Below are 24827 nucleotides of genomic sequence, written 5' to 3' on the forward strand. Positions count from 1 at the left end.
AGAGAGAGGGGGAAGCAGGCTCCCTGCTGACCAAAGAGAGCCAGATGCGGGGCTCGATCCCAGGACCCCGAGACCACGACCCAAGCTGAAGGCAGAGGCCTTAACCCACTGAGCCACCCAGGTTTTCCTAGATTTGAGGAAATTTAACAAGGAATAAGAAAAGATGCTTTCTCTGATGGAGCACGTAACACAGTTGAGATAAACACATGCTTCCAATGATAGTAGAAATGAGACCATGAAAATTGAGTTGCAATGGCACAGAGCAAATAGACAAGATGGAAAGCTTCATCTATATCAAGCTTCATCTATACCATCTCCTAAGAAGGAGAGCGCAGTGCTCATGGACTGGTATGGTCACTGAAGGCCTTTGGGGAGGAGGAATTCTAGCTAGGCTCTGCGAGATGGTGCAAGAAAATGTATCCATGTGAGCACAGTGTAAGCAGGCCTGGAGACTGCGGAATGATGTGAGTGTCGAACATTGAGAAGTGACGTGATTGGAATGGAGAGTGGAAGGGGACCTTGTAGAGGGCTCAGAAGACAGAAGACAGGCATCTTGGATGAAATGACATAGACATCAGGCAGAGGAATTTCTCTTGATTAAGAGGAAGATAAATTCACTGAAGGAATGGGAGAGACTAAATTTCTTGGTTTGATTCTAGGATTAATGGTAACCCCAAACCGTATTCTTGGGGGCTACTCCCTCCTGCCAGGGAGGATTCAAGGTGAGAGTGCCTGGATCCGTCATATACTTCATGTTACATCCTGAACTGGCTAAAGGCTGGACCGAGTTCCTGCCTTGCTTCCTGTGACTGCCATTTCCACCACCAGCTGAATCACTGTGTCAAGATGAGAGTACATATTGTATTTTATAAGGAGAATCAGCCACCCTCCAGATGAGGGTGATGAGGTGCAGATGGGAAAGATGGACCTAAGTGCTGGCAAGAGGGATTTGGGTTGAAGATAAGAAAGATTTGATGAAATATCAGGATAGGTTCGTGAAGAAATCTTTGGAATATTCTCTCCTGAAGATCTTTAAGAACAAGATAGATGCACTCCAGTGGTCTGGAATGAGAAGTACTTATTACTAAGCTTCTCCACACCCTCACCATGAATGGTAAAAAGTCAACCTTTCATTCTTGTCTACCTTATCTGTGTCTCTGCTTTGCAGTTCCGTCAGCACCACAGAACCCCAGGATATTTGTATTACCAACTGGAAAATACCATAACCTGAATGAAGTTGTGGTAGAATTTCGATGGGATAAGCCTAAGCATGAAAATGGTGTGTTAACAAGATTTGAAATTTTCTATCAAATATCCAACCAGACAGACACAAATGAAACATTCGAAGACTGGATCGCTGTCAACACAACTCCCTCGAAGATGTCTTTTCAGCTTGAAGGCATGAGTCCTGGGTACACTGTTGCCTTCCAGGTATGAATAAAAACAGGGAAATGAGGGTCTTAGGATTGATTAAAGGATTAAGTTAGGAATTTGGCCTCTCTCTCAATAATTTGGGGTCCACTATGATCATGGAAGTCAAGTGGGTAATGAGGACACAGAGGGGAGAGGGGACAGCTAGGGTAAAGGACATCTTGACAGCTTTCTGGCTTTCAGATTCAGAACAGACCATTATTTTTTCTGTGATCACTATAGGCCATGGACCACAGTAGATAACTTTTATATTCCTTATCTCATTTGATCCTCTTATGGTCTGTGAAGAAAAATCCAGGTCCCTGGGTGTATCAGTGAGTTACTAATGCTGTGTGGCTAGGAAGTGGTGTGCTATAGTCCAACTTCTAGAGTCCTTTCCAACAGACGATTCACTATTGTGGGTCCTCTGGATGTCCCAACTTGGAGCTACCCATGGAAATAAAAACTAAGGGTCTAGGTGGTTGACATCTCAAAGTTACTGTTTGGCTGCTGATAGAGGAGAAAGTGAGAGAGAATAGGAGCCAAGAATAAAAAGCTACCCCCACCTCCTTTTTGTCTTTTAACTCTCATATGAGATAGCTTTCTACTTACAGTAGATGGCTTGATGATTTTCATATCTTCATTAAATAGAAAGTTGGTGACAATGTTGTACATATTTAGAGCCATTTTCCATTACTTCTCAGGGAACATAATGCTTTGGGAAATGTTTTAGAGATCTGAGCTTCCTGAGGATCTAGTTTCTTTTTGTAAAGTCCTAATTTAATAATTATTTTGTTAACATATTAGGCCTTCATAGATAAATCAAAAAAGTTGTACGTAAAAGTTAAAGATAACACACATTCCTACTGGTTAAGATTTATGTATGTTCTGGTTGAAGAAATATCTTGGTTAAGTGTATCTGTCTGTTACATAGAGCTTCAGATCTCAGCCACCCCAAAACCATGCAAAGTAATATGCATGGGTATGCACGAGTTTCATTTAACATGGCCTTGTGCAAAAGTGAAGATGGCTTGGTATATGTATGTAGCATCATACACACACACATATAGAGAAAGTAGTGTGTATAATATGGTAAAATATATTTAATACTAGAAATATATAAAAAAATCTAATGCTTTGTTGATTGAAAGGTCACTTGAGGATCTTCCCTTTGGGTCCATCATTATGGACATCAGTTTTCTTTACAGGCTATTGTGCATATGCAAGGTTTGGAAGTGGAAGTAATTCACTACACAAGAAAAGACATGTAATAAAAACTGTTTTTAAAAAGCTTTGGTACTAGGATGCAGGGCGGCACAGCGGGAAGAAACTACAGCCCTCAGAAGACTTGGTTTTTTTGTCAGGTTTTGCATGTGTCATTGTGGATGAGTTATTTAGGTTTGACTGAGATTTTGTCTGGTTTCAGCTCTTAGTAGTTGTGAGGATTGAAAGAGATAACATATGTAAAAGTTGTTTGAGATGCACAATTTATTTTCAAATGTAAGTTTTAATTATTATTTTAATTATTTATTTATATTTATATATTTATATTTATTCTATTTATTATTATTATTTTCTTATTATTTTCCTTTTCTAAATCTCCTTTTTTAAAAGTACAGTAAATTTAGTTATTTAATGCTTCTAGTTGTTTATTTCACAGTAAGTGGAAATTTACCATAATATGCATAGTTTCATTTCTGTTAAATGTTCTACAGAAAATTTTGAAAATAGCTAAAACTTTTCTTAGAAATTCAGATCTTTTGCAGTGGAGATTTGTGCCATTACTCCATATTTTTTTTTTTTTTAAGATTTTATTTATTTGACAGAGAGAGAGAGAGAGAGACTGCAAGTAGGCAGAGGCAGCAGGCAGGGAGAGAGGGGGGCAGGCTCCCTGGGGAGGAGAGAGCCCCATGCGGGGCTCGATCCCATGACCCTGAGATCATGACCTGGGCTGAAAGCAGAAACTTAACCCACTGAGCCACCCAGGTGCCCCTACTTCATACTTTTTTAGACAAAAAGATCAACAACAATAAAAAACAAACCACCAGCATGAATGTGAGGCAATATTTACCTCTTAGTGATTTATTGCTTTATACTCAAATGGAAGTAACTATTTGAAACTATTCAGTCAGAAAAAGAAAAATGCCATACGATTTCACTCATGTGGAATTTAAGAACACAGCAGACAAACATAGGGGAAAGGGGAAGAAAAGGAGAGGGAGGCAAATCATTAGAAACTCTTAACTGTAGAGGACAGACTGAGGGTTGCTGGAGGGGAGGTGGTTGGCAATGGGCTAAATGGGTAATGGACACTAAGGAGGACAATCGTGATGAGCTCTGGGTGTTGTATGTAAGTGATGGGTCACTAAATTCTACTCCTGAAACTGATATTACACTGTACGTTAACTATCTGGAATTTATTTTATATTATTTATTTATTTCTATTTTAATTTAATTTTATTTTTTCAGTGTTCCAAGATTCATTGTTTATGCACCACACCCAATGCTCCATGCAATCTGTGCCCTCATTAGTACCCACCACCAGGCTCACCCAACCCCCCACTCCCCCTCTCCTCCAACACCCTCAGTTTGTTTCTCAGAGTCCACAGTCTCTCATGGTTTATCTCGAACTAACTGGAATTTAAATAAAAACTTGAAAAAAAGTATTCATAATCAGAATTATGAAGTGAAAACTTCAATAATCTATCAGTTTCAGAATGGAATTATTATCATTGAGGACACCATAGAATGCCATTTTCCTGGTATCTTTTTCTTTCTTTAGGTTCGAGTCTTCACATCCAAAGGACCTGGACCATTTTCTGACATAGTAAAGTCTAAAACAGCAGGTATTTATTACCAAACACCTGTGCAAAAAACAGCTAGTGTTTTAACAACATTCTTGACCCTGGGTGTGCTCAGGATATGAATACTGTCTCTGAGCTGAAGTTACAGTCAAATAATCAATTTTTATCATCTAAGAACATGTTTAAATAAGCCTAAGCATAGGGTCCCTGGGCAGTGTTGACCAAGACTGGAACAGTAGACGACCCCAGAGGAGAGACTCATGGATTTCAGAATAGTCTGCTCATGAATCAAGAGATTTTGCCAAACTGGGGTGCCTGGGTGGCTCAGTGGGTTAAGCCGCTGCCTTCAGCTCAGGTCATGACCTCAGGGTCCTGGGATAGAGTCCCACATCAGGCTCTCTGCTCAGCAGGGAGCCTGCTTCTCTCTCTCTCTCTCTCTCTCTCTGCCTGCCTCTCCATCTACTTGTGATCTCTCTCTGTCAAATAAATAAAAATAAAATCTTTAAAATAAAAGAGAGATTTTGCCAAACCAAGGATTTTTTTTCCCTATACATATTCTAAGTGTTTTATTTCTTGTTTTCAGAAATCAACCCATTTCCATACCTTATAACTCTTTTTGACAGCAAGATAGTTTTATTAGATATGGATCAAAATCAAATCATATGGACATTTTCAACAGAAGGAGACATCAGTAGCATGGGCTACACAGCTGATGACGGAATGGGGTATTATGTTCAAGGAGACTCACTTTATCTTCTGAACATGCACAACAGGTCCACTTCTGAGGTATCTCACTATGTAAACTTTTCTGGAAGGAAAGACATGGATCATTTGCATACCACACTACCCTGTAATTAAAATGGCTGGTCAGTGGTTGAGCCATTAAGATTAGAATGGTTGATAAAGACAGATTTGTCTAATTATTTAGCCACAGATAAACAGAGATTAGATTTTGGGCAAATGTCATTCAGGATTAATCTAGCAAATAGCTATTTGGTTTAAGGCACTGTGTTAGTTCCTGGGATAGAGGGGAAAAAAAATCACAGTCCTTGAACAAATTCAGTCTGGTATGAGTCTAACACTAAGAGGATAGTATTGTATAGTAATTCATGTGTGAACTTTGGGATCTGAAATTTAGAATTTAACTGGCTTCACCACTTACTAGATCTGGCCATCAGCAAGTAACTTAACGACTGATTATGTGGTATCTGGTCATATGGCTCCTGTGAAGATTAAATGAGATAATCTAGGGGAGGCCTGAGCACAATGCTGGGAATGTGGTGGCATTCACTGAATACAGCAGGCAGACAGAAGATAGCATCATACCAGGCTGAGGGAAGGATTGGTGGTATGACAGAAAATGGGTGATCAGTGCAGGTTGGAGAGGTGGTGGTATAATGGAAAGACATGTTGGGTACCAAGAAGATGATCCAGGTGAAGGTGGGAAAAGCTGAGGAGGTAGTAAGTGTAAAGACAGGGAAACAACAGAACCATACCATGTTTAGGAGGCTGTAAATGGAGTGAGCTTGGAATGGAGATGGGGGTGAGGGTGAGTGAAGGACAGGTGGGAAAGCTGGAGAAGTAGACAGGATCCTCAATATAATGGGCCTCTTCTACTGTGCTAAGGTGTCGATGCCAATCCTGAAGACCACATCAAGCCATTAAAGAAACTTAGTGGGTCATTCACATGATCAAATTATGTTAGAGAAAGACCTCTCTGCTAGTGATGTCAATAATGATTTAGAGAAGGTTATGTCTTAGACAACTAGGAGGCCATTACAGAAACCCAGACAGGAAATGGTAGGCAGGAAATGAGAGGCAGTGAGATGAGAAAGGAGAGAACAACTTTGGGACATATTTTAAATGGGATTTATTCACAATGGGCAGTCATGATAGGAGGAAGTCATGAATGCATCACATTTGTCAGAATTGCTCCTCAGGTGAGTGTTGGAAATCCATAAAAATATAGTATGCAGGAGAAAAGAAGGTTTTGGGCGTGAAGTGATGAATACTATTTCCTGGGATCATTCATATGGAGATGTTCAGTATTCAGTTTGAATCAGTAACTCAGTGAGGGCTTTTGCTATTGTTCTTGTAGCACTGGTATATGAATTATAGTTTAAGTCATGGTAGTTGAAATTAATCAAGAGAAAGAATACAATGTGGGAAGAAGACCAATGATACACAGTCCAGAACTATTGAGATTTTGGATTATAAAGAAGTGCAGTAAATAAGTAATATAGTAGATTACAGAAAAGTCCTCAAATTTGAAAACAAAAATAATGACCACTATCTCCTTGGCTGTGTGTTTCTACCTATTATTAAGATTTTCCGAGGTACACTGGTTTTTGATATCACAATTATTACAATTGACTGGATTTCAAGGCATCTCTACTTTGTGCAAAAAGCATCACAAAATGGAATGCAAATATTTGATTTTGATCTTGAACATAAGGTGAAATACCCCAGAAAGCTGAAAATTTGCAATAGAAATTCAACAATAGTCTCTTTTTCTGTGTATCCTCTTTTAAGGTATGTAAAGTGTGACTATCTGTTTCTGCTTGATGAAATAGACATTTAATGTAATATCTTTGGTTTAATGTTAGAAGTCATTGATGGGAAAATAAGATACTTAGGGTTCTTGACTAGCTGTATTAATTCATACTAAGTAATTCTACACATAAGTTATGAGCCCAGAACCACAAATTTGTAAATTTAACCCATACCGACAATTTGGCTAACCTAAAGTTATGGTAATTACCAACAGGAAACCAAAGCATTGCACATAGCACCTCAAGGTCATTTTAGTCCAAGGCTTTAGTCCAAGTCATAGCTCATGACAGTAAATTGGAAGAAAAATTCGGGTATCTTGAAATACTCCTAGTTGTAAACATAGTTATTGAGAAGTCATGGGAAAATGCTATCAACTAAATCACTTGTGGCCAATTCTATCTCAGAAGGTTATTGGACACTTGAAAATGTTCTCTCCAAATGCTATATTTGTCTCTCTGTTTGTTAGGAATGATTGATCCTCACTGGAAACTAACATTCACAATGATATGTTTTATTCATTAAGTTGGAGGGTCTTTTTCTTCCCCCATAGTCGCCTGTATTGGACAGAAGTTTCCGATTTTGGCTCTGAGCTGTTCTACTACAGTATTATCAACCAGACCTTGAATCGCATTCTTCCACCTATAGCCACAAACCATTCAAATGGAAGGGGACAGTGTTTTTGTGGTATTACTCAATTTGAGTTTAGTGGAACAATGACGATTGATACCTCTGACTTGAAGAAACCACAGATATACTTTGTCAAAGGGCAAGAGATCTGGGCCGTGGATCTGGAAGGATGTCGGTGTTGGCAAGTTGTCATGGTGCCCACTCTGCTTGGTAAGACATCCATGTGTGTACTTAGATGCTCATTTGTAATTGCGGTCCCTCCTGTTTCATTAAAAAGAATATATTCAAAAGAAAATACACGTGGTATTTGCTCTGGACAATGCCAGCTGTGTCTGCAGAATATAAGTCAAGTTGTTTCCAGGAAAATTGTATATAGATATTCACAAAATTTTCTGGATCCGTGGGTTTCTTTTGCTGTTGTTGTTGAAGTTATTATATAATTAACAGTAGAGCTACAATTTTTTTTGGCTTAACTATATAGTCTAAGCAAGCTCCCAAATGTACTACCTCATTTAATTTTCAAAGCACCTTGATGAAGTAGGTGTTAGAGTCCTCATTTTATGGATGAGGAAACTGAGGCCGAGGAAGACTAAGATACTTGTCCAGAGGACCATGATTAGTGGAGGAGCTGGGGTTTGAAGCTAGGCCTGACTATAGTATCGATGATCTTATTATCAGCACCCCACTTTACTTCTGTCGGGAGGGTCCCATTGTCTCCACCTTCAGCATGAGTTGGTCAGTACTTGACAGGTCTATTTGTTGAAATGCAGTGCATATGGAGGAAATACTTAAACGTCTGAAGGGATTTGGAGGTCTTCTAATTAGGAGCAACTGCAATAGGAAAAAAATGCACTCTAGATACACTCATATATTATTATTTTTTAAAATTTATTTATTTCAGGGAGAGAGAGAGGGAGAGAGAGAGAGAGAGAGAGAGAGAATGTGCATGAGCAGAGAGAGGAGGGGAAAATGGGGAAAGAGAGGGGGAGGGACAAGCAGACTTCTGCACTCAGCCTGGAGCCCTACTCTGGGCTGGGTTTCATGACCCTGAGATCATGACCTGAGCTGAAATCAAGAGTTGGACTCGTACCCAACCAAGCCACCCAGGCGCCCTTACTCTCATATAGTCTTAAGAGTCTACTCCTCACTGTCCAATGTAGTAACCACCAGTCATATGTGATTTAAGTTCAAATTAACTAAAATTAACTGAAATTAAAAATTTAATTCTGCAGTCACATGAGCCACATTGTAAGTGCTCAAAAACACATGGTTATTGTGTTGGGCAGCGTAGAAATAAAATATTTCTGTCATCAAAAGTGCTATCGAACATTACTGGTCTATATAGTGAAGTTTTGAAATTGCAAATGAGTGTGTGTATGTGTGTCTGCGTTATAATTGCACATATGGTTTTGGTGATATGTTACCTAAAGCCTTTGAAAAACAATTCCAACATACTTTCAATGGGTTTTGGAGATAATGTTTTGAACTTCTCTTATTAGGAGACTTACTTGTTTCTGTTCAATCTATGACAAAGACTCTTTCTTGATCAAACATTGGGTTCCTCTGAGCCCTTTTTCAACTAGACCTTGACATTGGTCTTCCATGCTTGTCATTGCTGACTCTACTTTTAGCAAGAACCCTTCTAAATCAGTTTAGAGATAATCCTCCACACCTGGTATTTGATCTAGTTCTTTACTCCCCACCCGTGATGGTCTAGGCTTGCCTTTAGCAAAAATCACAATAAGCCAGTTTAGCAAGAATTTTTCTATCCTAGCTGTCTCCTCTTAGTAATCTTCTATCCACTGATCCTCTCACTCTGCTAGTTGGATCTGCATCCGCAGCTGACCTTGTTGTATGTGAAGTTGAGCACATCTCTCTCCTCCAATATATTGTAATATTACAATAGTCTTAACTAAAGTCTTCCTTGCCATTTAAACAATTGTCAGAATAATACACATCTAATCTAATCTATCGTCTAATACACAAGAATTATTTAGTGGGCCATTATCTTATAGGTATAGAACCGGTTAGTCTTGCAGGAATCCATAATTGAAGTTTATGACCCTAAAATTAGAAAATTGGAAGGACTTTAGAGATCCTTTAGCTGGCATGATGTTAGAAGCAATCCCCTCTATGAAAACAGCCTTGTTTGAGCCCCTTCTTATAAAATAAAAAATCTATTTCTTTATAAGGAAGTTTTTAAACTTTTTGGAATAATTCTTTTTATCAGATTTCCCTGCTATATTTAGCCAAAGTTTTGTCCTCATTTTTCCCATTCACTGGTCTGAGTTCTGACCCCTAACTTTATAAAGAATCTACTGTCATAGCTCATGACAGTAAATTGGAAGAAAAATTCATGTGTCTTGAACTACTCCTCACATGATGTGGCTTCTAGATCTTTCTTTGCCCTGGTCACCCTCCTGAGGTTTCACTCCGGTTGCTTGATATATTCTTAAATGTCACCTCTGTAACAACTCCCTATACTCTCATTGTGATCTGGTTAGTGCAGGGAGCTTCTGATTGCCCCCGTCTTCTTTTATTAGAGCTAAAAGTGACCTTACATCTTTGGGTTGCCTGCCATTTGAAAAACCCATAGTCTTTTTCATGTTAACTATTATTAAGCCAGATTTCTTTCATTTGTTATTTATAGAATTGATTTTAAGCTTGAATTTAGGTTGTCACATTTATTCCTATTTCCAATTCCTATTTCAACCTATTTCCTGATTTTGTTATATTTTCAAATTTTAAGTCAGTGAGTAAACCTATTAGTGTCAGTAAGAATCGTGTATCATGTACAATTCTAATAGGCATTGTTTGATGTGGAGTCACACAAGTTAAGTTGTAAATCTTGGCTCTCAACTTTACTAACTTTGTGGCCTTGAGGAGATTATTTAACTCCTCAAAGCTTCAGTTTCCACTTCTACAGAATGAGGCTAACAATAATAGTATTTACCTTATTGACTTAGGATGGAGCTAAATTGAGAAAATATCTATAAAATCTTTAGCTTCACAACATAAAATAAAGGTGGCATTTTTTTTCCCACACTGAAATGATAGAAAGATTCAAAATTTAGTGATTACAATACAGAAAAAGTATTTCACGTACTGTGTAGAGTAGAAACATATGTTATGCATATTTTGTTCTTTGTGTTCTTTATTCTATGTTTTTCATGAGCAGGAAGAACACTTGAAAGCTTAACTGTGGATGGGGAATTTCTTTACTGGATCTCCTCAGCAAAGGACAGCACGCAGATTCACCAAGCAAAGAAAAGCAATGGGGCCATCCTCTCTCAGGTGAAGGTCCAAAGGAGTAAGCATATCTTGGCTTACAGTTCAGTTCTGCAGCCTTTTCCAGGTAATAAGATTGTACTCGTAATCAGCATGTTCTCCCAGTTTAGGGTCAGAAAAGTCTCAGACTGTCTTCTCCAGGCTGAGCACCCAAAGCCCTTTGTTATGCTCAGCATTACTCCAAATGGTTAGGATTAGTGCATGCTAAGATTGCTGTTTGCCCTGGATCATAATTTAGCTCCATGTGTATCCATGGCTCGGGCTGTGGTAGACAACTTTAGACATTGGAAACCCTTGTCTGTCATTCTCTCTGTCTTCTTTCTCTTCTCATTCCCATCATTTCCCTTCTTTTGTCCGCCCCCCACCCCGAAGGATATTTTAGACCTCCCAGTCCATCAAAAAGCACCGCATTAAATTTCAGGACTTTTTCAAAGTGAAGTGCTGTATTTATTGTAGCATTTTGTAGGTCAGCCATTTATCATGAGGACATGTGTGCTAAGATTTTTTTTATTAAGTTCCTAACTTTTTTGGTAATCTGTGACTCGTGTTTTTTTTAGTGCTGTGCCTAAAACTCTATCTCTTCCATAAACCCTGAGGGCTTTATTATGCCGTTTTGTATGATGCAATGGCTTTTAGGAATGTATGTCTGGCACTATGGCAGAACTAGCTATATAATTCACTTTTCATTTTGAGAAACTTAAAAAATTTAGTAAGTCCGTGCTACATCTGTTTGAAATTGAACACACGCATAAACCTGTACATCCTTAAAAATAAAAGCTCTAAAACTAGCATGAATTTTTGTAACTGGAATTAATTTTAAAAACATGATTAATATAATGCTGTCATACTTTTTTAAAGTAAAAAAGGGTCAATTTGATTTTGCGCCTATGTATACTATTCAGTGTACTTTAGCGCCACCTGCTGGAGATTTTGAGCAATATCAGTTACCGTGCTCCCTTTTTCTGAGGCTTTTAAGGACTTCAAAATGTATGCGGGGCGGGGGGAGAAACCCCAAAACACAAAAAACAAAAAAAAAACCTTGTCTTCTTTTCCTGAAAAACATACCCAATACTTCAGTATATCATACTTTGTCAGCTAGGTTAATTAAAGACGTTGTTATCCTTGATGTTAAATAAGTCCACTCTTCCTCTTTTATCTATGTATGTGGGTATTCTTAATCTTCTTTTATTATTTTAGATAAAGCATTACTGCGTCTAGCTTCAGATCTAGCAGAGCCGACTATACTTAACACCAGTAACACCAGCCTCACAATCAGATTACCGCCTGCCAGGACCAACCTCTCGCTCCTGGGCATCACCAACCCAACTCCAACATACCTGGTTTATTACAAAGAAGTTAACAGCAGGAAAACCAGCTCTGAGCTGAAATATAAAATGCTGGTAAGATTGGACCTGGTGGTCTTTGTCTTTTCACAAGATACCTGTTTCTGATATAAAATTCTCATTCGGGACACCTGGGGGCTCAGTGGATAAGCATCTGCCTTCAGCTCAGGTCAGGATCCCAGGTCCTAGGATCCAGCCCTGCATTGGGTTCCCTGCTGAGGAGGTGAAGCCTGCTTCTCCCTCTTTCTCTGCTGTCCCCTCTGCTTTCTCTCTCTCTCTCTCAAAGAACTAAATAAAATCTTAAAAAAAATAAAATTCTTACAGTACATCATTTTGTATATTATATTCTGAAACATGCGACTGTGCAAACTTTTACAGCTGATTCATTCATGCAGATAGTGTTCTAGTCTGGTCTGGGAATTAAGCTTCAGGGAAGGATATTAACCCTGGCCAGTGGTGGATTGCCATAGTGACAGTTTCCTGAGTGTCCTGTAAGAACAGGGTTTATTGCCCTCCCTGACTAATTATCCCCAGAAAGTGATAGAGATGTGTTTTTGTGGCCTCTGTGGCCGACTGTAGGTTGAGGGATAAGAAATGATTAGATGGAAAGAACATTACTATATACCCCTCCTCCATAGCACATATTTAATGTAAAAATGGTATGTTCTATTTTTGTCTGTTATTTCCCGTATGCTGTGAAATGCACTGTTATGTAGGGGTTATGTAGTGCAATCGTCATTGTTTTCTTAGCACCCAGCATAGTAGTGAGCTTTTAGAGGCTTTCACTAGATAGTTTTTGAATGGATGAATTAACTGGCACAATGCATCCCATCATTGGCATTGGTGTTTCAGTTGTCCTTGTGATGGAGTCATATGTGTCCAGTATTTTGCTCTGTGCTTGTTATTTAAGCAAGTCAAAAGGTGAAATTGACCATCATCTGTTGGAGGTTAAGCACTATATACTTTTTCCAAAAGGACACATGATTCTTGTTAGTTCCTTTTATTTTGTCTCTTTTGACCTTTCTTTACACTTCCCGATGTATCAGAGACAGCTTCGATCATTTCGCTGCCCCAGACTGGGCACTGGCTAGTTCTGTTACTGCTCCTGGTTGATCCCATTGTCTTCACACTGATGAATATGGGTCCGAGGCAGTGGTTCTCTAACCTGACCACACACTGGAGTTTTAAAAATCTCTGGGTCCACATTTCACTCCGACCAGTGCAATCAGAATTTCTGGGGGTAGGGAGAAAAGGCACAGATGTTTTCTTAAGACTTTCCAGATGATTCCAAAGTAAAACCAAAGTTGAGGATTGTTGGTCTAAGGAAAGTATTTTTACTTTCTGAAGCATTGCTTCTAAGTACGACGAGCTAAGCCAGCTTCATCTTTCATCATATTCACTTAGGAGTCACAACTTTACCAGACCATCTTGCTCAATGTTTGTTGCAGTGCTAGGAAATAGTATCTCCTTCTGAGAATTGCACTTCATACGTGAAATGAGCACATCACAGAACTGACCAAGAGCTGCCCAACATTTGGCATTTATTGTTGGAGGTATTAGGCAACCCAGGTCTGGGCAGATCAGAATAGTGAACATGATCGTTCCCATGATCCAATATCAAATTAACTTTTAAACATCCTTTAATTATTTTCTCCCTTCAGTTAAACAATTTCTTCTCCTTTGTATAAAAAAAATAAGAAGAGTTGGGTATTGATTTTTAAATATGAATTACAGGAATTTCAGGAGAGGATAGTCCTACTTGATGGGTTACGACCATTTTCAACGTATGTGATACAGACAGCTGTAAAGAATTATTATTCAGACCCTCTGGAACAGTTACCTCTGGGAAAAGAGATTTGGGGAAAAACTAAAAGTGGAGGTGAGTTATGGGCTTGGGATGGGTTTTTAGAGTGGCATTTCATGATATATGTGATATATATATCTCTATATATTTTTTTAATTTGGATCCTAAGTAATCTTGATTATGTGAAATTTTAAGCTTAATAAGAAAAATATATTGTTAAAAAAACCCTGATGAGCTGATCTGTGCTCTAACAACAAAAGATGACTAATATTCCTTTGGAATGGACTAATATTTCTTTGGAATGGAAAGCAATAAGAAGGTAAGATATCAGAATCAATACTTTTGACCAAGAAACACATTCTCTGGTCTCACCACAGGGTGTCACCCGTTTCCTATGTAGCCACAGGTCTCTGTATGCGTGGAGACACAGAATTCAGCCTTTATTTCTGAATTTTACCTGAGGCCACAGAAATTGAAAGTAAATAACATCATTGCCTTGGGCGCCTAGGTGGCTCAGTGGGTTGAGCCTCTGCCTTCTGCTCAGGTCATGATCTCAGAGTCCTGGGATTGAGTCCCACATTCTCTCTCTCTCCGCCTACTTGTGATCTCTCTCTGTCAAATAAATACAATCTTAAAAAACAAAAATAACATCATTGCCTGAAAGAAAATAGGATCTAGAATCTAAAGAGGTGTTCTAAGTGGTGGCGATGATTTTGAGGTGATGCCATTTCTTTCAGATGTCTCTGATGACATTCCCCCAAACAAATCTGAATGGGTTTATTCATCTTCATTGGCTGTATCATTGAGCTGGCGCCAGAGAATGAGTTAGTCCTAAAGCAAAATAAGCAAGAGCCTTTCAGGCAGTCTGTTAACTTTCTATGTTACCATGATATGAGAGACTGGCTTTCCTTTGGAACATCTGTCATTTGTTCTGCTCACGTAATATGATTATTCCACAACCAAGACCCCGTTCCTTCTTCCCTCATTCCTTGCTGATGCAACATCCCTTGTCATTTGTTGCTGTTTATTTCAGTGCCAGAGGCAGTCAGGCTCATTAACACAACGGTGCAGTCAGACACCAGCCTCACCGTATCCTGGAGAGGATCTCAGAAGCCAAATGGACCTCAAGAGTCAGTCCGCTATCAGTTGGCAATCTCACATCTGGCTCTGATTCCGGAGACTCCTCTAAGACAAAGTGAATATCCAAATGGAAGACTTGCTCTCCTTGTCACTAGACTTTCCGGTGGAAAACTGTATGTGTTAAAGGTACAGTGAGCATCTTGGGCTCTTGTATTGGTGTTCTCAAGTGTAAGGCTCTGAAAAGGTTAAGCAATTGTTCTTTTTTACAAAAAGGTTCTGGCCTGCCATGCTGAGGAAATGTGGTGTTCAGAGAGTCATCCTGTCACTGTCAAAATGTTTGACACACCAGAGAAACCTTATGCCTTGGTTCCAGAGAACACTAGTTTGCAGCTCGATTGGAAGGCTCCTGCTGATGTTAACCTCACCAGATTTTGGTTTGAACTCCAGAAGGTAAATATCACCATACACTTTTCATGAAGATCTGTGTTTTATGCTATGGGATAAATTAGAAGACCTTGCTCATATGTCTAGAGTGTTCTCTTGTATAAATCAACAATATATTTGACAATATTCACTGATTTAGGTTTACCATATACAGAAGCTATGTAGACTCATTTCTGATGGAAACGATTTCCAGAGAGATTAGTTTGCTCTTAAAAGGCTCCATGGAAAAGGGTATAAACTATGGTTTACTGGTTTTCATAATATTTCGCTTAGTTTAGATATCATCAGCGTGGCTGTCCAGCTTAAAGTCCATAGCAATTTGGTGTTTTCTATGAAAAAAAAAATAAAAGAAACAAACAAGCAAACAAACAACACCCAAAACCTTGTTTAGAAATGTTCTTTCTGTCATTTAAGGGCTGTGTAGCAACAGGAGAGAAATAAAATATTAAATGAGTTTATTCTAAACTAGTTTTATCTTGGGTGATAAACTTTAAATGGTTCTTCATCCCCAAATCTTCATGCTTTATCCAATTTAAAAATACCCACTGAATTTGAAAGCATCAATTAATCTAATTGATTCACTGCTCGGGAAAGTCTATGTTGACTTTCATATTGCCACACTTTAAATGGATTATTTTAAATAATTGCTACATTTCATTTTCAGCAGTATGTATTTTGTGTGTCCACATTTGCAAAGATTGGTTAGGAATCTTTTGTTCAGTTGTAACAAAAATGAAGCAGTATAGTCATGGCCTCGTTTTTTTAAAAAAACAAATGGAGTTGCTCCTCTGGATGTTTTAAAATTTTAGTATGTAAGATATTTTTTAAAAAAGATTTTATTTATTTATCTGACAGACAGAGATCACAAGTAGGCAGAGAGGCAGGCAGAGAGAAAGGGGGAAGCAGGCTCCCCGCTGAGTAGAGATCCTGATGCGTTTGATCCCTGGGATCATGACCTGAGCTGAAGGCAGAGGTTTAACCCACTGAGCCACCAGGTGCCCCTGTAAGATATTTTCTATGATCTTGTACCCTTTAGATAAAATCTGTGAAAACTGTGTAACAGCAGTGAATGTCAAATTGACAAAACCAATGGCCATAGTTTAGTTGGACTTTTTCCATTGAGCATGTTTACGATGATTTGTTGCCGATTTAAAAAACGGTCATGTTATAAAAATGCAATTAAATTGGAGGATCACCTTTTTTTGGACATCTGTTGAAGTAAGCTCAATGCACTTCAGTTTAAAGGCAAGGTGGGGGATGTAGTTTACATAAAGTTTTTATGTATGTCAAAGAAAGAAGATGGGGAAAAGCCTTACAGTTGGTGACCCTAAGCCCCTCCTTCTACCGATGAGAAGTCGGAGAACCAGACAAGTGCCATATGAGTCAGAAATCACAAGCCAGGCAGGGAAGAGCCCTGGGGGCTGACTCATCCTACACCAGTCCTACTTGGGTGCTTGTCCATGGAAGGAATATGAGTCACTAAGGCACCCAACCCACTCCTCAAAGTTTGGGACCAGGACCAAACTGGTCCTGGTTTTGGGACTGAGCCTGCTTGGTTCAGTCCTTGTGACTTTCATGCAGTGCTTTTTATTTCAAAACTTCCTCTGCATTTGATGAAGAATCTACCACTTAGAAAATTATGAAGCTGAGGGTGTAGGATACAGTATGACCTGGTACCAGCACTAACTGCTGAGCCCAGTGGAAGGCTGTGTTCTGAGAGGGATGATGAGTACATCTAGTCAGAAAGTTCTGTATCTTTTGAGTAACTTGAACCTACCTCATAATGATAAGACAACTAGGAGTGATCCTCTAACTCCAAACTGAAACTCTGAGGGGTGAGAGGTAAGGGTGAATGTGTATCTTTTTGATTAATAGTTTTTAAAAATAATCTTTAGGAAAGAAAACAGAAGGATAAACTTCCTGTTTTCATCTTTGTTGTTAAAATGTCCTTCTATGGAAAATGAAGGAATTAGACCACATGGCTAAATTTCTACCTAGTTCTTAAATTCCACAGTTATATATTTTTTAAATCACAACAGTGTATAGAAGAAGAACATGTTTAATTTAAGATTGAGGAGAAACAAGTAGTTTCACTTTGGTAAATTATTTGCATGAAAGCCATTAAAAGTTGAGTTTTTCTCAACTGTCCAGGAAAATTCTTACTAGAACCAAACATTTTTGAAGTTCCATTCTCTGAGACATGATAGTCTGCACCATTTCCTCCACACCCCCGCCCAAATAATTTGAAAATCCCTCTGTGGTATTGAAAATCACCCCTGCACTTGTTGGCCTCTGACAAATGGAAGGTCCTGACTCCCTTGTGATTTACTGGGGTAGCCGTGGCTCCTCTCCAAGTTGGTGGTCTGCCCAGAACATTCATTGCTGTGGTGAGGCCAGTACTCGACAGTTTTCCAGCAGAACCCTTGGTCACACATCTGACCTTCCAAGGAGCTTTGATCATTTCTGGGTGGTATGGAATGTTGGGCCATCTAGACTATTCACTTATGATAGTTTCTACAGCAGATTATTAAGGAGCCAGGACCACAAAGGGCTAAAATTTTTGAGCCAGGAATCAATATTTATCTCTGTTATTTTTTGTTTCTCTCTCTGTCTCTTTTTCCCATGGTTCAGAGTAAATATTATGGACCCAATGCATCTGTTTCTAAAGCCTGCATGTCGTAGTGGGATTGGTCCATTTATGAATTTAGCAGGCAATGGCTCAGACATCAGCATTTCTGTCTTTTTTCCCACTCCTTCCAACCACCCTTTGCCTCTTTCTTTTTGTAACAAGGTGGTCTGCTTCCTGAAGGTGCTGTAGAAATCATTCCTTATTGGATATAAACTAATATAAAGTGTCCATCCAATGAAATGATGTGACCTTGTGAGCGTGAAATGAAAAACGAGATGTAAAGTAAGGTTTATTTATGGAAACTGACCTTCTTAGGAAACTCTACTGGAGAAAATACGCTAAGAACCCTTGACAAAATGCCATATCCTCTCTGTCTTTCCGTACTCATACACTGAAAAAAAAAAAATCTCCATTTTCAAATAAGATACCAAGGGTCCAAATACACAGATTTTTAAAAAGCCATGCACAAAGCAAGTGTAAGATAGTTATAAATAGAGACCTGGTGTCTACAGTGGAATGGAAGTAAGATTTCCTAAATTTAACTTCTAACCTTGCTACTTGGTAGCCGAATGATGATGGACAGAAATTTCCTTCTTTTTGGGAACGGGGCTTTGTATGTATAACCATAAGGAATGCTGGTTAGAGGTCTGAAAGGGGATTTGGAGGAAAAAACTAAACATTTTCATTTATAAGTCACGGTGAACCTCTGGAAAGAATCAAAATATGTAAAAATATTATTAATTTGAAAATACATTATTAATTAGCAAATACACAGAATTGAAAATATCATTGCTCTGATCCATCATGGTCCCTCAGCTGTGAATTTGTGTTCTCAGCTATCCTGATTTAAGGCAGGTATCTGCCATTAGGAATAACAAAAAGATAAGCTTCGAGTCTTCCATAATGAATATATATAGTAAGAGGTTCATGTCTTACATTGGACTCATCCTAAGAACTGTCCTTCAAGTCAGTTATAGCTTGTCACAAAAGCAGAAAAACAAAACTAAAAAACCCCCCCATAAAAACATAAAATGGCTGTCAGTGGTAGAGATAATGTTTGAGATCAAACATTCCTAGAGAAGCTCTTCTTTTTAACAGAAAAATATTTGATTTAAGTTTTTAATGGCTTGCCATAGACTTGTGAATTTCTATGTTGTTTTCTTTTTTTTTTCAATATATTTCACCTTTATTTTCCAAACATATTATTCATTCTGTATTCCCCATCTTGGTGAATGCATCAACTGTGTACACATAATGTTGAAAAAGTTTTCTAGACACATCTAAATACCTCCTCTCTTCTCCTTCATCTAAATACTACAAAGTCTTATCATTTTTACCTTCTGAATTTTCTTAGATCCATTCTATCTATGTTGTTTTCTTAAAGAAACAAAAAATATTACTTCTTTTTCTAGTGGAAGGACAATGAGTTCTCCCGTGTTAATGCTTCATGCATCCAAGGCCCAGATTATGTGTGTAACATCACAGATCTACAGCCTTACACATCTTATGCTGTCCGTGTAGTGGTGGTTTACAGGACAGGAGAAAACAGCACCTCACTCCCAGAAAGCTTTAAGACAAAAGGTAAGTCCTAACAGCCTCAGTATTAAAAACAAAACAAAACAAAACAAAACAAAACAAAACTCCTGTAAGTTTCTCAATGCCTCTCTTACCACTTCTTTCACCAATCCTAGAGGTTAACCTTTTTTTTTTTAAAGGTGTAAATTACTATTTCTAGAGCTTGAATGAAGGACCTGAAAAGAACCAGGAGTCCTTACAGGCATTAACGAGGTAATACTGACCTGGTCTTGTAGAACCCTAAACTGGGCAAGATTATTTTATCTTTCAGTATCCTCTACTTTGTGTCTGGCTGTGACATTCTGCAGTGAGAATGAAATGAAAACAGTGTTACTGAGTGTTCAACATATATTTATTCACTGACTGCTATCTTCTAGATGCTAAAAATAAAAATCCAAAAGAATGTCAATTAGTGATCCCTGTAAGTGGATCCCTATAGAATCAAGGAAAAGATTCTTCCAAATTTACAGTAGTTTCTTTGCATCATTTACTTTGTGGTGAGCTAGAATCCATCTAATCCATCACTTGTAAAAGCTTCAGATACTCATTTAAAAATACACACTCATATGAGAATATTTTTGAATATTTCTTTAATGTATTTGGCTTTCCTCTTTGGAAAAGTATTTTATAGAAAGATGCAATGCAGAATATTTTATACTTCTGACTTATTAGTCAGTATTTTCTTATGTTTCCAAAGCTGGAGTCCCAAGTAAACCAGGCATTCCAAAAGTATTAGAAGGGAGCAAAGATTCAATACAGTGGGAAAAAGCCGAAGATAATGGAAGCCGGCTTGTGTACTATATCCTTGAGATCAGGTACGTCTGTTTGCCAAAGTTCTTTGTAAACTACAAAGAACTAAGCAGTTAATTATAAGGTATTATTAGATTGAAATTAACTGTATTTATGAACGTGTATTTATAAGTAAATACGAAGGATCTTTAGTTGAAGGACCTCGAGGGCACCGTTATGTTCTCTGCCTTGGCACTCCAATTACAAGGCAGATCACATCATTGTTCTTGGAAATCTGCAACTACTTGTCAGAACTTTATGGAAATAATCCAGTCATTGGCACATGCAGTTAACATTAATATCTATTCCGTTCAAGAAGCTGAGCTGATGTTCGATATGAGATGATGGTATGCGTGTGAATTTCTGATGATAATTTGTTTTAGCAAGATGAATAATGTCTAGTGAGAACTGGCAGTGAACTAGGTATTTTCAGAATGTACAAACAGTTCAAGGTCTGAAATGGTCTGACCTGTAGAGGTCCCATAGGATTCTTAGTCCATTGTGAAGATTACAGTTTGCAGTGTGCTCCCAAGAGTCTGAACATGTGCCTTTAATGAAAACCGTGCAGCCGATGAACATAAGCAACCCCAAAGCTGGCCAGTATGGGGAGCTCTGTAAATGGGAACTGGCTTAGAGGGACAGATTTCATGCCAGTTTGAGGGGAGAATTCCAAATTTCACAGACACTCCCATCACAGGTCTATGAAGCTATCTTTTAAGAAGCTCCAAGGACAAAAGTCACTTCCATAATTATAGTCCTGGCAACTTGAGCATTAGATCTATTTTTGCTTCATCTTTCTCTGGTACTCCCATAACCTTAACAAATTTTCCTGCACATGGTAGAGAATTACCTTGGCTGCATTTCTAACTGAAACCTCTTTAAAATTCCTATTACTGTTTTTACACAGAGTCAAATACATTCTAGTCTACTGAACCATCTTGGTGGTCTGTGACTATAATTATATTCACCAGCCCATCAACATCACTGTCTTGCTAGGACACTTTAAGCATGTTTCCTTCAGTGATTCCTTAAGCCCATAGTGCCATACCTTTTTTGCATTTTCTTGTTCTAAGCCTCTACTGTCAGGACAAGGATGATGGGATAATGGAATGAATTGCTAGACCTTTGGTATCTCAAAGTTCCATCTTCAGTCAGAATACTGGTATACCCAAGTTATTGCTGATGGCACAGGGGGAACGGTAGAAAAAGTGTGTGAACTTGGGAGCTGGACAGACTGTTTTAGTGTCTGAAGACTGCCATGAGAAAGTACCACCAACTGGATGGCTTATTCTCTCACAGTTCTGTAGACTAGAAGTCTGAAATCAAGTTATCAGTAGGACCATGCTCCTTCCGAAGGTTCTAGGGAAGAATCCTCCCTTGCTTTTTCTTAGCCTCCGGGGATCCAGACTTTTCCAGCAATCCTTGGTATTCCTTGTAGATGTATCACGTCAGTCTCTGGCTCTATCATCACCTGGTGTTCTCTGGGTGTATTTGTGCCTGAATTTCTCTCTTCTTAAGAAGGCACGGGTCTTGGATTTAAGCCTACTCTAATCCAGTGTGACCTCATCGTCACTTGATTACATCTAAAAATCTCTTATTTCCAAACAAGGTCACATTCACCAAGTCTGGGTAGGCATGACTTTTGGGGGGGGCATTATTCAACACAGGGCCCACACATTTAAATACTTGTTTATTCTTTTTTTGAACTAAAGTTTTCCCATCTGTAAAATGGGACGATGGCGTTTACCTCCTTAGGTTGTTGTGAAAACTCAATGAAATGAAACAAAGCGAAAAGCACCACCACTATGGTGGTTTGTAAACCAGAAGATGCTCAACCAGTGTCAGAATTCTTTCTCTCTGGTTGGTCACTGTGAAGAGCCATTTTATACATTTTTAAGGGTCTCTTTCTTTTGAATCAGAGTTGTTTGGGTTGAACAATGGAAGTGCCAATGCCTAACACAAGACTTCACAACATATACAAAAACATTGTATAAAGAGTCTTATGCAGAATGGTCCCTAGGACACTGAGCTCCTGGTAACGGTTGTGAGCAACTCTGCTGTCTTGGTCCTCTGGATGTTCCTGCCCATTCCCTGTCCTTCAAAGGCTGAGCCTTTCCATCCCTTTCAGGTGACCACTCAGTTGGTAGGAGTAGAACTAGCTCTCCTTAAACCTACTGTGGGTAGGTACCAAGTCCTAAAAATGTTGTTGTCTGAAAAGTCCCAGACTTTGAAAAGTTCTTCAGTGTCAGAGAGGAGGTAATTGGAAGGCCTCGAGCTTTCCTTCAGTTTATGATTCCATTAAAAGCCATTCCATTTACATCTTTCGAGCCCCACTCTTGTACTCTTTTTATGTTTCATATAAAGAATAATGTGGGTTGACGTGAGGTGGCATGTAGACCAATACAAATGGAAGCAATACACCTTGGAATCTCCGGTATAAGGATAATTTTGGTAGTCCAACTATTATACCTTCTTTATCAGTTTCATGTCCTGTATTTTATTTTATCCAGCTTTAGTATACATAAGCTATCGATGGCCTAAGAGACTGAGAATTAAGAAAACATTAAAAAAGAATTTCAGGTTGGGAACTATGGGCTAATTGTCCCATGTGTTTGAAATTCTGAATAAAATTTACACATTCTAATAGTGGGAAGAAACCTCTTTAGCTTTGTCTTGGCCATTGATTATTTGTTATTTTCCTGATGGGCTGAGTTGGTTGGCTCCCATGCATTACCAGAATGACTTTATGAGGTTATGCTGTGCTCTGTAGCCAAACCACATGAGAGAAATGAGATCAAGGGTAAAGTGTGCCCTAAGAGATGCTCTGGAATTCTGTCATTAAAATGATATGTGAGCATCTAGAAATAACACATATATTATCTCATATTTTTTATATTTACATTTTTGCTCTTTTTTTTTTGTAGAAAGGGCATTTCAAATGATTCACAGAAGCAGAATTTAATGTGGAAGATGGCATTTAATGGATCCTGCAGTAATATTTGCCTGTGGAAGACCAAAAACCTGAAAGGAACATTTCAGTTCAGAGTAGTAGCTGCAAATAATCTGGGATTTGGTGACTACAGTGGAATCAGTGAGAATATTGTATTAGTTGGAGGTATGTTACCATGTCTGTCTGTATACTAACTGATAGCAGAAAGGTTTAGAGATAAAGATAAGTCAATTCTTAACATTAGAAATAAATTGGATGACAGTGTATATCATCCAGACTATGGAACTATTCATTTCATCTGATGTGATCTTCCTAAAACATCAGCATCCTTATGTCATTTTTCTCCTTAGCAATGATCAGCTACTTCTTAATGCCCAGAGCCTCAAGTCCATGCTTCTGGATAGGCTTCCCAGGCTGTCCACAGTCTGGTCTGAATCCAGTCTTATGTTCCTGCTCCCCATACTCAAATATTCTACACAACTGGACTAAAATGATGCTTTCTACATCTTCCACTCTGTATCCCGTTTTAGATTATGAAAAATCATCTGTCTAATCATATAGGTTAGAAATCTCAATATTTAATTTCTCCCTCTACTTGGGCACCAAGTTGTGTTGATGTACCATCTTGATTTCGGTCTGTTGAGTGTTCCTCTTCTTATTCCCACCTTGGCTTTCCTCATTTAGGTTATCATTTCTTGCCTGTGCTCTTGGCTTAATCATACTGCTGACAGTTGATCTAGCTGAAGCACAGCTGGATTACTTAACCCCTTCTCTGAAATCCCTGAAATGGATCTCCATTAGCTGCCTTCAGTATCAAGCTCAAACTTCTGTGTGGCATTTAAGGCCCTCCATGATTTGTCCTCCAATTGCGGTTCATTGTTTCTAACATCTATCCTTATGCTATAGCCATATCAGACTGGTAAAAAGCTTTTCATGACACTAGGTCTTTAGCTTTTGTGTCCCTCCGCCTAGCATGTGGGCTCCCACCACCTGCCATTCACCCCTCAACTGGGTTTTTCTTTCTCTCACTTTCTGTCAACTGAGATTTGTGGCATCCTTCAAGGCCTGACTTAAATGAGCCCACAGCTGACGCTTAACTAATGCTCCTTAAGCAAGATGAATTATAGCATTTTACATACACACAGCCTATATTATTCTATGTAATATTTGTATCATTCTTATTTGTATTATAATTATCTGGATAAAAGTTCAGCATTTTTTTTTCTGAAGGAAACCCCAAATTGTTAATATTTTAAGTTTTGCAGACTACATCTGATATCTGTAGCTGCTGCTGCTGCTTCTTCAAATAATACTTCAAATAGTTAAAAATCATTCTTAGCTCAGGGGCAGTAGAAATCAGACTGTGGCTAGACTTGGCCCACATGCTATGGTTTGCTGAGCTCTGCCCTCCATGTTTGCTTTCTCCTCAATTGAGACTACCCAAGAGAAGGTACCACGTTTCTATGTTTAATACTCATAGAACTGAAGGTATATCAAGATATCATGGAAGAAATAATAACCCTGAATATAT

At 38.6% G+C, this 24827-nt stretch overlaps 1 protein-coding gene across 3 annotated transcripts in view; it reads left to right on the forward strand.

Moving 5' to 3' along the window:
- The window catches only part of ROS1 (ROS proto-oncogene 1, receptor tyrosine kinase), a 134145-nt gene that overhangs the window by 56462 nt on the left and 52856 nt on the right, over positions 1-24827 (forward strand). For all 3 annotated transcript variants that reach the window (XR_014311894.1, XM_082731017.1, XM_082731016.1), the window contains 13 exons: positions 1169-1431; positions 4193-4256; positions 4798-5000; positions 6541-6746; positions 7318-7604; positions 10573-10749; positions 11880-12082; positions 13760-13904; positions 14863-15095; positions 15183-15359; positions 19395-19563; positions 20255-20372; positions 23271-23461. Coding sequence is in view for 2 of the 3 variants with exons in the window: in XM_082731017.1 (XP_082587143.1) it covers positions 1169-1431; positions 4193-4256; positions 4798-5000; positions 6541-6746; positions 7318-7604; positions 10573-10749; positions 11880-12082; positions 13760-13904; positions 14863-15095; positions 15183-15359; positions 19395-19563; positions 20255-20372; positions 23271-23461 (2436 nt within the window). In the remaining variant the exon portion in view is untranslated. The remainder of the gene's footprint in view (positions 1-1168; positions 1432-4192; positions 4257-4797; positions 5001-6540; positions 6747-7317; positions 7605-10572; positions 10750-11879; positions 12083-13759; positions 13905-14862; positions 15096-15182; positions 15360-19394; positions 19564-20254; positions 20373-23270; positions 23462-24827) is intronic.

Source organism: Mustela nivalis (genome assembly GCF_964662115.1).
Source record: "Mustela nivalis genome assembly, chromosome: 5".
In the NCBI taxonomy this organism is placed as follows: domain Eukaryota; kingdom Metazoa; phylum Chordata; class Mammalia; order Carnivora; family Mustelidae; genus Mustela; species Mustela nivalis.